Consider the following 14,894-nt stretch of genomic DNA (forward strand, 5'->3'; position numbering starts at 1 on the left):
CTTGTAATTTAGCCTAGGTTCACATTGGAACGATTTGGCATGCAAATGCCAGCAATGGCACTGCCCGAAACGGTGCAACGCTTTTTGCGGCGCCGCACCGATTCCCAAAAGTAGTTTCTGTACTACTTTTGGCAACTTCGGGGGACGATTTCCAGAGATATCTGTGCAGCAACCTGCACAGATGTCTCTGAAATCGCCCCCGAAGTCGGGACTGACATGCGGGAATGAAATTGTGCGAGTTCAGCTGAACCTGCACGGCTTCATTCCTGCTGTCAGAGTGAACCTGGGCTGAAGCAGAGAAAAATCTACATTTCAGCACAGGAACTGCCCGGCTAAATTTGAGAGGACATGGAACTTGTGGCTAGCAAAACCAGGGCTGGCACCGCCTTTCTTAGTACTAGATATACTATTTTCTTGTTAAAGTATAAGGAAGTTTTCTTGGCTATGTTTGTTTTTTTTTGTGCCAAAGATACTTATATTTCCCCTAAAATTGTCTGCGAAACTACTAGCAGAAAGTTTTCGTACATAAAAATGAATGGGCTAACACTTTCAGCATGGTTTAAATATTTTATTGTATAACAGGTCATACAACAAATGTTAATTCATACGGTTTCTGATTTATAATGCTGAAATATAGTATGAAATATATGTCATACACACTGTCCTTGATGTCTGTATTTTAAAAGAGTGACAAGACAACGCAAGGACTTACACAACTAATTAAATGAATTATGGAGTGTATGTAATGTTTGTTTATCTTGTAAAGTTTAAAAAATTAAAAAAATAATGTATCTGAGAAAAAAAAATAAAAATAAGGGTAAACAGGCATTTCTTAGAACCCCTTTCACAATGAGGTACCTATAAAACGCTGAATGCTCTTGCAACGCTTTTCAGGCGCTTTTGAGTTAGCGGTGCACTTTTTTTGAAAGTCACGTGACTCAAAAAAATGGCTGCAAGAACCATTTTGAAGTGCTTTTCAGGCGCTTCCCATTAATTTCAATGGAGAGGGGCGCTTTTCAGGAGCTTTTTTAATGCCCTGTACACACGGTCGGATTTTCCGACGGAAAATGTGTGATAGGACCTTGTTGTCAGAAATTCCGACCGTGTGTAGGCTCCATCACACATTTTCCATCGGACTTTCCGACACACAAAATTTGAGAGCAGGCTATAAAATTTTCCGACAACAAAATCCGTTGTCGGAAATTCCGATCGTGTGTACACAAATCCGACGCACAAAGTGCCATGCATGCTCAGAATAAATTAAGAGACGAAAGCTATTGGCTACTGCTTCGTTTATAGTCCCGATGTCACAGCGTTCAGAACGATCGGATTCGATCCAACTTTGTGTGACCGTGTGTATGAAAGACAAGTTTGAACCAACATCCGTCAGAAAAAAATCCATGGATTTTGTTGTCGGAATGTCCGATCAATGTCCGACCGTGTGTACAGGGCATAAGGCTACTTTCACACTGAGGCAGTTTTCAGGCGTTTTTAGCGCTAAAAATAGTACCTGTAAAGCGCTTGAAAACGACCTCTCATGCCTACCCAGTGTGAAAGTCTGAGTGCTTTCATACTAGGGCGGTGTGCTTGCAGTCCTGTAAGCAACATCTTTGGGGCGGTGTAGGAGCGCTGTATACAGCGCTCCTACACCACCCCTGCCCATTGGAATGGGCAGCACTTCCAAGGTGCCTGAAAAGCGCTTTCAGAAGCACCGCAACATTGGCGCTAGGGGCCAGAAAGCACCGCTAAAACTAACGCCGATTTATCGCTAACGGACCCACCGCCCCAGTGTGAAAGCAGCCTTAGCGCTCCAAACATGCTCCAAAGATGCTGCTTGCAGAAGTTTTTTCACCTCCCTGCCAGCGCACCACCCCAGTGTTAAAGCCTTCATTGATTTGAGCTTTTCAGGTGTTCTTTTTTTTTTTTTTTTTTTTTAAGGCAAAAGTGCTTGAAAAACTCTTCAGTGTGAAAGGGGTCTCACTCATTCATTAAAACCATTTTCACACTAAAAAAGCGCCTGAATAGCTCCTGAAAACTGTTTCCTATTAATATCAATGGATCCTTTCACGCTGGTGTGGTACGTTTGACGGGGCTGTGAAAAAAGTCCTGCAAGGAGCATCTTTGGAGCGCTTAAAAAAGCACCTCAGAAACGCCCCTGTCCGCTGAAATGAATGGGAAGCGCTTCAAAATTTATGGGCAGTTTTCGAGTGCCTCAGTGTGAAGTGTGAAAGGGGTCTTAGGCTACTTTCACACTGGGGTGGGGGCGTTAGCGGTAAAGCGTCACTAGTTTTAGCAGCGCTTTACCGCTGTAGCTGCGCTTTTAGGCCGCTAGCGGGCGCATTTAACCCCCTGCTAGCGGCCAAATAAAAGGGTTAAAAGCGCTGCTGCTGAAGTGCTTTGCAGGTACACCGCTCCTGCATCTCTCCAAAGATGCGGCTTGCAGGACTTTTTTTCCTGTCCTGCAAGCGCACCACCCCAGTGTGAAAGCACTTGGGCTTTCACACTGGGGAGACTTGAGAGTCGCTTTTCAGGCACTATTTTTAGCGCAAAAATGCCTGAAAGCGCCCCAGTGTGAAAGGGGTCTTAGAGATACAGGATGATTTATTTGGAGACACTGGGTTATGCTGCTGCCTTTAAGAGATTGAACGCTGGCAATCAAAGCTGTAAGGCAGCCTAGTATAACACCTCCGACTCTTATCGTGTCTCTGTTTTTTGTTATTGTTTTAAGGTAATCCAGGTTTTTACTGCTGCCTGCTTCTCAGATGAAATTACTACTCACTTCCTGTTCCAGTGTGATCACAGGAAGGGAGTGTAAATCTCCCAATTGAGGCTTTGGATATAAAAACCTATATAAAAAAAAATATAGGCTTGAACCTTTTGTTTTCTCTCCAGCAAGTTAGTCCAAATGCCAAAATGCATTTTAAGCCACATACAAACTTGTAGTTTTCTTTCATTCAACCCAGCAGGGCTGAACGAAAAAAACTGACAGCTCAAGAGGAGCCGCTGTACTAACTATCCTACATTAGTACAGCGATCTCCCCTGTTGTTTTATTGTGTTCTGACATGGGGACAGCCCCCTGCCAGAACACTCCGGTTAGCGCTTTCAGCCATTGGGAGCCGATCAGCAGCCCTTTTTCGGTCATGCCCCTTAGACAGAAGCTGGGCCGAACGGCTGGCTTCTGTCGGACCGACCCCAGTACACACCAGGTTTCTATTGAACCGACCGATTCCTCCCGACATTCGGCTCCTGTGTACTAGGCTTAAGGGTTTCATGTGCATGTTTATTCATCACAGATGTATCAAACACAAAGCAAAAAGTTTTCCTCACGGGTCTGTGTCTACACAATCCAGTACACAACAAAATATTCAGCCTCCTGTTTAGTTATGAGATGATTCGGGTCTGCTTAGACCTTTAAGCTGTTGCGGCACATCCTGCATGCATTCTCTCACTCCAAAACACACCAAACTTCTAATCTCAGAGACCTAATGTGGTTGTAAACCTCAGACATGAAATATGAACAAAGCATATCTTTCTATGGTATGTGTACACGACCGGACTTTTCGACAGCAAAGGGCCGACGGAACACGGACAATTCGATCATGTGTGTGCGCTTCATCGGACCTTTGCTGTCGAAATATCAGACGGACTTTAGAAATAGAACATGTTTCAAATCTTTCCGACGGACTTGAGTCTGGTCGAAAAATCCGTTTGTTTGTATGCTAGTCTGACGGACCAAAAACGACGCAAGGGCAGCTATTGGCTAATGGCTATGAAGTTCCTTATTCTAGTCCGGTCGTACATCATCACGTTAGAATCAATCGGACTTTGGTGTGATCGTGTGTAGGCAAGTCCGTTGCGTTGGAACTCCGTCGAAAGTCCATCAAAAAGTCCTTCGGAGTTCAGTCTGTCGAAAGTCCGCTCGTGTGTACACGGCATAAGTGTCATTTCTGGCTGCTACTTCTTTCCTCTGCTATGAGAACGAGTCACTTCTGAAAGAAGCAAACCTATTTTTTAAAAATTTTTCTGCATTTTAGCAAAACTTTTTTTTTTTTTTTTTTTCAAGTAAGTTTCGGCTGATACTCAGTATAGCCTTGAAGGCTGTACCTGGACCGTACTTAGAGTAACATGCAGGACCAGCCTGTAATGTAATCTGTGGGCACTGGGCTATGGTGGGGCACTCTCTGGACACTTGTGTACTCTGTCATTTAGCTCAGAGTGCTTTACATGTCCAAGGCTATGATGCATCATCAGGTGGGATACTGTCCCTGAGGACTCCTGTGGCAGTAATATGGCCACTGAAGGGATTTGTTTGCTGATCCCCACTTAGCAGGTGAATGGCTGGTCCGTGTCCACTCCACTTATGCAGAGCCGACACAGACACAACCTGCTCTCCTCTATGAGTGTAGTAAATGAAGCCTCATTCAAAATGATCTGGGGGTAGGGGTGGGTACCATCATCCTTAATTGTTGGATATTGGAAAGAGGGGAAGTGCCTGGAGCTGCTCAAACATGCTCCACAGCACTAAAAAGTCAAGGACTATCTCGGTACCCAGGGATTGAACCAGTTTAAAAGAAACATTTGACAATTTATTAGAAAGTAAACATTGTTAAAAACAGTTGGTACAAAGATACATACACTGTGCACACAGTGCCGTGCACAGTAATGAAAACAGGTAATAGACACGTAAACCCTAATGAGGGGAACCTCTTGCCGACCGCGCTATAGCCGAATTACGGCTACAGCAAGGCTCGCTAACTCTGGGAGGGCGTACTATGACGTCCTCCCAGAATACCGCTCTCGTGCGCCCCCTGGAGCGCGCACCCGGGAATATCCGTGACCGGACCCGGCGCATCACGGATCACGGTAAATGCCCGCTGATAGCGTCCTTTTACCATGTGATCGATCCGTCAAATGACGGAGCAATCACTTGTAAACAAACCGGCGTCACGTCCGGTTCCTCTCTCCTCTCTTTGTACCGATCGGTACAGTGAGAGGGGATAGATTGGTGGCAGCAGTGCTGTGGGCTGGATGTGTAGTGCCTACAGCGCTGATTTGTGCCCATTCCAGCCATCCAGCCATCCATGCTCAGCTCACCCATCCATACTCAGCATACTCATCCATCCATAGCCATCCATGCTCAGTATACCCATCCATACTCGGCATACTCATCCATCCATCCATACTCAGCATACTCATCCATACTCGGCATACTCATCCATCCATCCATGCTCAGCCATCCATACTCAGCATGCTCAGCCATCCATACTCAGCATACTCATCCATCCATCCATGCTCACCCATCCATACTCGGCATACTCATCCATCCATCCATGCTCACCCATCCATACTCATCCATCCATCCATGCTCAGCCATCCACACTCGGCATACTCAGCCATCCATACTCGGCATACTCAGCCATCCATACTCGGCATACTCAGCCATCCATACTCGGCATACTCAGCCATCCATACTCGGCATACCCAGCCATCCATACTCGGCATACTCAGCCATCCATACTCGGCATACTCAGCCATCCATACTCGGCATACCCAGCCATCCATACTCGGCATACCCAGTCATCCATACTCGGCATACCCAGCCACCAACACTCGGCATACCCATCCACCAACACTCAGCATACCCAGCCACCAACACTCAGCATACCCAGCCACCAATACTCGGCATACCCAGCCACCAATACTCAGCATACTCATCCATCCATCCATGCTCAGCCATCCCATCCACCCCCATCCATAATTAGCCATACCTGTTCATACTCAGCTGTACCCAGTCATACCCAGCCATACTCAGCCGTACACAGCCATCCCAGCCGTACTCAGCCGTGCTCAGCCATACTCAGCCGTACCCAGCCATCCCATCTATACTCAGCCGTACCAATCTGTACTCAGCCATACCCGGCCATACTCAGCCATCCCCATCCACGGCTCATCCATCCCCATTCATGCTCATCCATGCCACATCAGTTCTCATCCATGCCACTACAGTGCCTCACAAAAGTTTAATAGGTAGTAGAACTGCACGATTCTGGCCAAAATGATAATCATGATTTTTTTGCTTAGAATAAAAAGATCACGATTCTCTCGCGATTCTCGCAACGTAAAATCTTTTACATTATGCAAAAAAAAGGGCTAACTTTACTGGTTATTTATTTATTTTTTAATTCATTAATTTTTCCAAAAAAATTGCATTTGAAAGACCACTGCGCAAATGTGACATAAAATATTGCAACAGCCACCATTTTATTCTCTAGGGTGTCTATTAAAAAACATATATATAATGTTTGGGTGGTGTAAGTAATTTTCTAGCAAAAAAAAAAAAATGAATGATTTTAACTTGAAACCAACACATGTCAGAAAAAGGTTTAGTGTTTAAGTGGTTAAACTTTTTTCACTTACACACAAAGTCTATTCCATTGACAAATTGTTACAATGTTTATACTTAAGTTCAACTGATAAAGAATGTTTTGATTCTTGGCAGACTGCCCAGCTTTTCTCTTCCTTTCTTTTGATGGCTGTGGCTTCAGAAGATCAGAGAGAATTCTTTGTACAGAAAGAATTGTAAAACACTTTAGTCAAGATCACGATAACAATTCTCAACGATTAATTGTGCAGCTCTAATAGGTAGTCAAATTAGATTTGAAACTTATGCCCCAGAACACCTGATGGTGCTCCCTGCATGTTAGCCCTCTCTCTATGCGGCCACGCTGTGGAAAAGTCTCACATGTGGTATCGCCGTACTCATGAGGAGTAGGAGAATCTATTTTGGGGTGTAATTTTTGGTATGTACATGCTATATGTTAGAAATATTGTATAAATGGACAACATTGTGTAAAAAAAAAAAAAAATGTGTTTTCATTTTCTTTACACATTTTTCAAAAACGTGTAGAAAGAAATGACATGTTCAAAAGACTCATTATGCCTCATAGATTATACATTGGGGTGTTCTCTTTCCAATACGGGGTCTCTTTTGGGGCGTTTCCATTGTCTTGGTGCTCCAGGGCCTTCAAAAGTGCAAGAGGTAGTCAAGAAATTATATGTGTAATTTATGCTCCAAGAACGCCTGACGGTGCTCCCTGCATGTTGGGCCTCTCTATGTGGCCACACTGTGTAAAAGTCTCACACGTGGCATCGCCATACTCAGGAGGAGTAGTAGAATGTGTTTTGGGGTGTAATTTGTGCTATGCATAATTTTCGGTCTTTTCTTTTATAGCGCAAAAAATAAAAAACCCAACGGTGATTAAATACCACCAAAAGAAAGCTCTATTTGTGTGAAAAAAAGGACAAAAATTTCATATAGGTACAGTGTTGCATGACTGAGTAATTGTCATTCAAAATGTGAGAGCACTGAAAGCTGAAAATTGGTCTGGTTAGGAAGGGGGTTTAAGTGCCCAGTGGGTAAGTGGTTAATTCCTTCAGGCATTGCTCCCTTCTCTGTTTTGTCCAGTAAGGAATACAAGTGTGCTCCCTGTAGGTTCAGTTGCTTCTGTGCAGTCAGCAAGAGATCAAGAGAAGGGTAGCCCATCCCTTTTGGATGAGCTGGTACATAAGATGGCTCAACCTGCTGTCATACAGTAATTCCTAAGCTTCTGCATAATATTTCGATATTTGTGGACTAGTACTCACATGTTTATACCTGGAGCAACCTACATCAGCTGTCTCTAAAAATACCAGCCTGGGTTCCCTTAATAGTCCCGAGCCTGCTACAAATTTCCCTGTGCACTTGCTTCTGCAACCTGCGTTGTATAAAGAGTGACCTAATCCTGATAAGGTGTTTAGTCCTCCCAAACAATCAGGCCAGCAATATTCCTTGTAATGGATCTGCCCTCTTCCTGTCTTAACAAGGCTCTGACTGTCCCTGTGGAGAACAGTCCTGTGTTCTAGGATCTTGTAGATAAATGTCTAGAAGCTCTTTTTCTAAGCCTTATGCTTACAATCGGTCGGACTTTTTCGACAGGACTGGGCTGACAGACCAAATCCGACGGACAATCTGATCGTGTGTGGGCTTCACCAGACCTTCAGCGGACTTTTCCAGTCGCAAATCTGACGGACTTTAGATTTGGAACATACTTCAAATCTTTACATCGTAACTCCGGCGGACCCAGAAATCCGCTCGTCTGTATGCTAGTCCGACGGACAAAAAATGACGCTAGGGCAGCTATTGGCTACTGGCTATGAACTTCCTTATTTTAGTCCAGTGTACATCATCACGTACGAATCCATCGGACTTTTGCGTGATCGTTTGTAGGCAAGTCCGTTCGTCAGAAAGTCTGTCGGAAGTCCGCCAAAAGTCCATCAAAAGTCTGTCGGACAGGCCGTCGGACTTTTGTTGCTGAAAAGTCCGACCCTGTGTACACGGCATTATTCACCCTTGCGGGCCCTGCCTTACAGCCTGCCATTACGGCCATGTCCATCTGCCAGACCTTGGATGTCTGGTCCAAAAATATGTCTAAGGATCTTGAATCTATCCTAACTGACCCTTTGTCCTTCAGCAATTGAAGACCATGCCTTTGGCAGTACAGTACAGTGTGGAAAGACTAGGGGATACTATTGACCTAATATTGCTGATATGAGTGCACTGTTATTTTAGATGTTGGTCTGCAGCAGCGGCACAAGAAATGCTTCCTGCACTTGCCCTTCAATGAAAAATGCCTCTTTGGCGTGTCCCTAGATAAGTTTATCAAAGATATCATCAGTGAACATAGTTCCCTTTTGCTCCAGCACAAGAAAGTTAGGCCTCGGTTTGAAAACCCTCTACTTCAGAGGCTATGAAAAGCTCTTTTTTTTTTTTTCCTTTTCAGGCCTCCAAGTTGAAGACTAAAGCCTCGTACACACGGTACGATTGTTGGCCAATGAAGCGTCTGATTTTTGTCAAAAGGGCGTTAGCCAGGATCTTGTCTTGTATACTAACGGTACACAATTGTCATGCAACAAGCACAAACGTAGTGACGTACTACAAGGGATTTCAGCTCTTGAGCTCCACCCTTTGGGCCCCTTCTGCTAATTTCATGTTTGAGCATTGATTCCGAGCATGCGTGTTTGTACTTTCGACTTTTGTGTGACGGATTTGTGTACTGACCATATGAAAATCTGACGTCAAACTGTTGTCCGCCAAAATTTACTAGCCTGCCATCCAACATTTGTTGGCCGAAAGTTGGACAACAATTGTCAAAAGAAGCGTACTAATGGTAAGATTTTTCGACAACGGACTGTCAACAGACAATCCCCTGCCAACAATCGTACCGTGTGTACAAGGCTTTAGCCTTGGACATAGTTCTGCCACTCTTTGACCCCCAAATCTTCAAAACACACAAAGTCCTCCTCACTTCCCTCAGAGTAGAATACCAATCTCCATTCCTATTCATGTTGTCCAACGTGCCATCTTCCATGCAGCTCCTCTGTCAAGAGGTTATAGTCATAGTTTCTATTCAAACTCGTTCACGGTTCCCAAAGCAAAATGAGGTATTCCACCCATACTAGATCTAAAGGTCAGTCATTCTTTCCCTCCACCCAAAAGGCTGCCTGGCCTTTGTGGACATCAATGATAAATACCTACATGCCCCTGTTATTCTGATGCATCAACAATTCCTGTGTTTTGCTGTGGGCACACAACACTAAAAGTTTCTTGCCCTTCCCTTTCGACTGTCCACTGTCCCCTGGGTATTTACTGGCCCTGTACTTGTTCAACTTTGCTTATGGGGAATTCCCATTATGAGATACTTGGACTGCCATGTCCAGGGTTTGTCTTCAATGGGAAAAACTTCACGATCTCAGCTCCCACATATACTCTTTAGGCTAGGCTCAAACATATATGGTGCAATTTCCCCTCTGTTTTCACTACGTGTTTCCCAAGCAGCGGTTTAGCTGTGATTTTATATGCGGTTCAGATGCATATTTTTGGAGCTGCCGGCGTCTTTACCATTAGCTGGTTTTTAATGAGCACCGGGTGAAGTTTTTTGGGTGTGTTATGCATGCCATAGGCTTTCAAAAAAAAGAAAAAATGAGCAGGCCGGGAAGCTGCCCGCCGTGTCCTTAACAGATGACTCATCAGCTCTCTGACAGCTGAATGTAAAAAAAACCATTGGCAGCAATAAAAATAGCGTGGAGGCCCCCCCCATCCATAACAAGCCCTTTTGGGTCTGGTACAGATTTTAAGGAGAGCCCCACACCAAAATGTAACAAAAAAAAAAGCAGGCCCCTCCCTCCTGAACCATACCACGCCACATGCCCCGTCCCCCCCCCAAACACCTTGCCCACATGTTGATGGGGACAAGGGCCTCTTCCCCACAATCCTGGCTGGTGGTTGTGGGGGTCTGCGGGCAGGGGGCTTATCGAAATCTGGAAACCCCCTTTAACAAGTGGAGTCCCAGATACTCGTGTACACCTACTCATTCCTTTATTAAAAATGAAAACACAATGTTCCCTGGTGTAGATCCATTGTCAATCACGACGCCTGCTGCTACCGCTGACCCAAAAAACCCCCCAAAAAAACTTTCCGCTCGTGCCAAAGGCTCTTGCCGTCTGCCTGCTCCACCGTGTGACAGTTCTGAAAGGATAACTTCACCATTCTACAAAAGAAAAAAAGAATAAATGCACTTTTTGCAGGTAAAAAAATGTACATTAATTATCTTTTTATATTTGAAGCCTGTAAAGCATTGCACCAGCGATCAGCCGATTATGATGTCATGCAGGTCTCCTGCACACTGTCGATGTATTTGCTTGCCCGTGCATCCTGACTTTTTCTTTTTAAATGTTTTTTTAATTTTTTTTTTTTTTTTTTTACCGGGTCAGTGGTGGTGGCAGGATTTGTGATTGATGATCAATCTACACTGGGGGACTTTTTTTTTTTCATAAAGGAATTGTCAAAAACTGTTTTTTATTTTACAGGGCCTCTGCTTTTAGAAAACATATACCATAATTATTTGGGGGTTTAAAGTTATTTTCTAGCATGTTTAGTCATGCAAAATATATTAGACCAGGGAGTGGTGGTTTTAAAATACTGTCCATCTCTTGTAAATGTTGAAATTATTTTATGAATCATTTTATGAATTTTTTTTTACTTTTATGAACTATAATTTCTCCAGGTAGTCCAGAAGTATTTGTCGGGAGGGTTGTGTGGTTACGATAAGGAAGGCTGTCCTATTTGGTATGATGTCATCGGGCCTCTGGATCCAAAAGGTCTGCTGTTTTCTGCTTCCAAACAGGACCTCATTAAGACAAAAATGAGAGATTGTGAACGTATGAATCTGGAATGCCGTCGTCAGAGTGAGAAGGTGAGAGTTCCCAGAGCATGACAAGCTTAAGTTTAAAAATTGTTCTTAATTTTACACTTCACACAAATCCTTTCTCAGCAGTCACATTCCTTATGAAACTAGTCGTCTAAGGTAAAATCCATAAAAACAGAATGACCCCTTTGTGCTACTATCGCTATGAAAGCCTCCAGACGCAGAGATCTGTTATGGTAGGTTTAGGAAGAAAGAGTCCTGACAATACCCACAAAATGACCTGTAAACAAAAAGTCTGGGCTGTTTTATTGCCTTGGAGTTGCCCTAATGCTTCATTGCAATCACCAACATGGAATAAATAAGTCCAGGCACTTTCCACTAGAACATGGCATAGCAAATGTTTTCACTCATTTTACCTACCTAAATAAAGCTGAGGACTCAATATAGGCTGATGTTACAGCAAATTGCAAACAGAAAGTTACACAGATTTAAAGTGTTTGTTACCCTAAAAAAAAAAAAGAAATGGATCCTGTTCCTTTAAAGCATGTTATACAGCACAGTGCTTGTGCTGTGTAATTTGGCCCCTTGTATGACCTGAAATACCTGGCGGATCCTGCCTGGTTCTGCCCCCCCCTGTAAACTGACCACGGTTTATCGTGGCTGCTGAGCCCTGACACAGTGGTTAGTTTACGTGCCTCCGTCATCCGCAGCTCTCCTGTCCTCCTTTCCCTCCTCCCTCCCTGCCTGTCAGCTTGTGACAGTGCCCACCCCCTCCCCTCCTGCTTCTGAAATAAAATGTAATGTTTCATATAATCCTGTGTGTTTCGTTATGCTATGTGCCCCAGTCTCTGTGTTTTATAAAAAAATGCCGTCTATACCTGATTTCAGAGCACCGCTCGGCACTCACATGACCGGCCGCCTCTCTCCTCCTCTCGTCCCAACTGACGTCAGCGGGAGAATCTCGGCCCGTCCCACTCTAGCTGTCAGATGGAGAGAGGAGAGAGGCAGCCGGTCACGTGAACGCCAAGCGGCGCTCTGAATGCAGGTATAGATGGCATTTTTTTTTTTATATAAAACAATGATGGGGCACATAGCATAACGAAACACACATGATTATATAAAGATGTCACAGTGGCTTAACAACCACTTTAACAAAGTTGTTACTGTTTTTTAAAGTTGTATAGTGTCTTTCCCTGCAAAGTAAGTACAAAATACTTGCCTATCCTGCTGCCCACGCCACCATCTACTCTCTGGTTCTATCCACTAACCTGCATGTTACTGCTGGACACAGGGTTGATGGAAGGAGCCACATAGTGTAGCATGGACCAGGCATCCGGCATTCCAAAAAATGTGCCAGATGCTGAGGATAGGCCCCTGCTTTATGTAGTTATTGGTAAATCTGAAGGAGATTGTATAGTTAGTGTGTATGTGCAATTACTTTAGATTTTATATTCAAATGAAAAGACCTGTCAATATACTTCACCCAAAATCATTACTATCTTTATAAATGTGACATATTGATTTATCAGCACAGTATCACAAATAGCACAACACTCAGGCAAAAATGTGTCTTATTTCTTTGTCTTTGTAGCTGGGGAAAAGAGTTGAAGAAGTTGTGATGATCTATGATGTGGAAGGTTTGGGACTTAAGCATCTATGGAAACCAGGGGTGGATTTGTATGGGGAGGTAAGCATAGCATACACGGATATTCGGTTTGGAATGTATGTTTGAGAAGGCACTACTATACCTGATGTGAAACTAACATTCAGCCTGTACCATATCTATACTCCTGTTAGATTTTTTGGTTTTACGACTAACAATAAAATTAGTATACAAAAAAAATCATGGCATACACAAGCGATACTGGAATGATTTCTGCAAATTAACTCAAAAGGTTTTTATTGCCCTTTTTGCTATTTAACTGTTATGGCACTATGAGAAATTCTCTTGTGACAAGTGCTTATAATGAGTATTGGCACTCTTGAATTTACAAATCATCCTATTTTAATATTTTTGTACATGTACAGATTTTTTTTACATACATGTGACAATAGGCATGACAACACTTTCATGTATGGGCACTTAAAGATTAAAAATCCTTTGTCTTGAGCAAGTGATCATAAGAGAAGGTCATTCATTGGTTACATCTACTGTATATGTTTTAAGACTGAAAAAATAGAATAAATAAAAGAGCGGTGGTCAAATTACTTGCTATAGGGACCTCAGGTGTACCTTCTGACATCACAAGGGCCACACATAATATTTAGTGATTGTGGGGGCTCATGTTAATGGGTGTTGTTTTCCTGCATTTGTAAATGCAGATCATCCAAATCCCAGTCCAAAGATTTTTCTTCCTTGTAACATGTAAATAAATATCAACAATGTGTAACCACCGGTGCAGCTGCCGCTGATTACACATTATTGACATTTATATTTTCCCTTTGATGAGTCATGTGCAATGGTGGCACCTCAGCTTTCAATCATTCCAAGCTGTCTAAGGTGATAAATGACTCAGGGAAATGCAAACATTAGTAATGTGTGACCAGCGGCGGTGGGGCCTCTGGCTACGCAATGTGGATATTCATATGCTGGCTTTAAGCAGCAGTGGTGGCCAATAGAGTCCAAGTATACTGTATGCATGTACATGTTAGCACAAATGTTACATGTGTACAGTGTATAAACTACGAACAAACTTTTTCTGCTTCTATCAAGATTCTGCAATAAAAACTGTAAGCCTGTGTGCATGAGCTCTGAATTTTTACAGTAAGGTATCTTCCTAAGTGCCTCCTTATCTAACACATTATGCAAATAGCAAGAACGGTTATTACAATTCTATGTTATTCTCCAGGTCTTGAAAATGTTTGAAGATAATTACCCAGAGGCACTGAAGAGACTTTTTGTAGTTAAAGGTAGGCTATACATAACTATTATAATAAAAGTATGAGAATAATATGCTTTATGGTGGCAGTACATGGAAGATCCTTCAAAAAATCCTTCAATTATCTGCTTGTTTTATATATAATCCATGCAAGCCCAAAGCTTCTTTGATTAAATGCTTCTACCTCAGTCATTATTACATGTTTTTTCAGGCAAAAAGAGGTTTTTCTTTCAGGCTCGGTTAACACTGGTGCAATGCGGGAAAGACAGCGATTCCTGTGCAGGTTCCCACATGGCATCTGAATCGCAGGCAGTTCACACTGCACTCTGCAAACCCCTGCAGGTGTCAATAGAAAGTTCACGACACCCCCAAATCGGTTTTCAGAACGCAGTGCTAACTATGGCATCCGATTCCAGTTTGGACCAAAAAAAGGGTCCAAAGGGTTTTGGTGCGAATGCGATATCAGCCATACAAACTGCATGGCTAAATTTGCATCGCTCAGACATCGCATGTGATGTGCACAGGAATGCGGTGCAAATCGCATGCAATGCCTGTAATATTAGAAATGGGAACCCAGCCTCATTGTAGAAAACTTGAAAAGTAGTTGTGGTTTCTACTGGTTGGGAGGTAACAACTTTTACAAACAATTGTATGCGTAAACAGACATTTACCAGCATACTTAAAAGTAGATATACAGGCAAAACTTTTTTTTTTTTTTCCATTTGGATAGAGTAGAGGGAGGATTATAACCCCTGTCGAATTTTATTTGTT

The 14,894-nt window shown here is 43.2% G+C and overlaps 1 protein-coding gene across 1 annotated transcript in view; it reads left to right on the top strand.

The window, feature by feature from the left end:
* Nucleotides 1-14,894, top strand: part of SEC14L2 (SEC14 like lipid binding 2) — a 78,696-nt gene that overhangs the window by 31,873 nt on the left and 31,929 nt on the right. Inside the window, exons 5-7 of the mRNA XM_073630918.1 lie at nucleotides 11,104-11,292; nucleotides 12,836-12,931; nucleotides 14,094-14,154. Of these exons, the coding sequence (XP_073487019.1) occupies nucleotides 11,104-11,292; nucleotides 12,836-12,931; nucleotides 14,094-14,154 (346 nt within the window). The remainder of the gene's footprint in view (nucleotides 1-11,103; nucleotides 11,293-12,835; nucleotides 12,932-14,093; nucleotides 14,155-14,894) is intronic.

This window comes from Aquarana catesbeiana, linkage group LG01 (assembly GCF_042186555.1).
Source record: "Aquarana catesbeiana isolate 2022-GZ linkage group LG01, ASM4218655v1, whole genome shotgun sequence".
Lineage (NCBI taxonomy): Eukaryota > Metazoa > Chordata > Amphibia > Anura > Ranidae > Aquarana > Aquarana catesbeiana.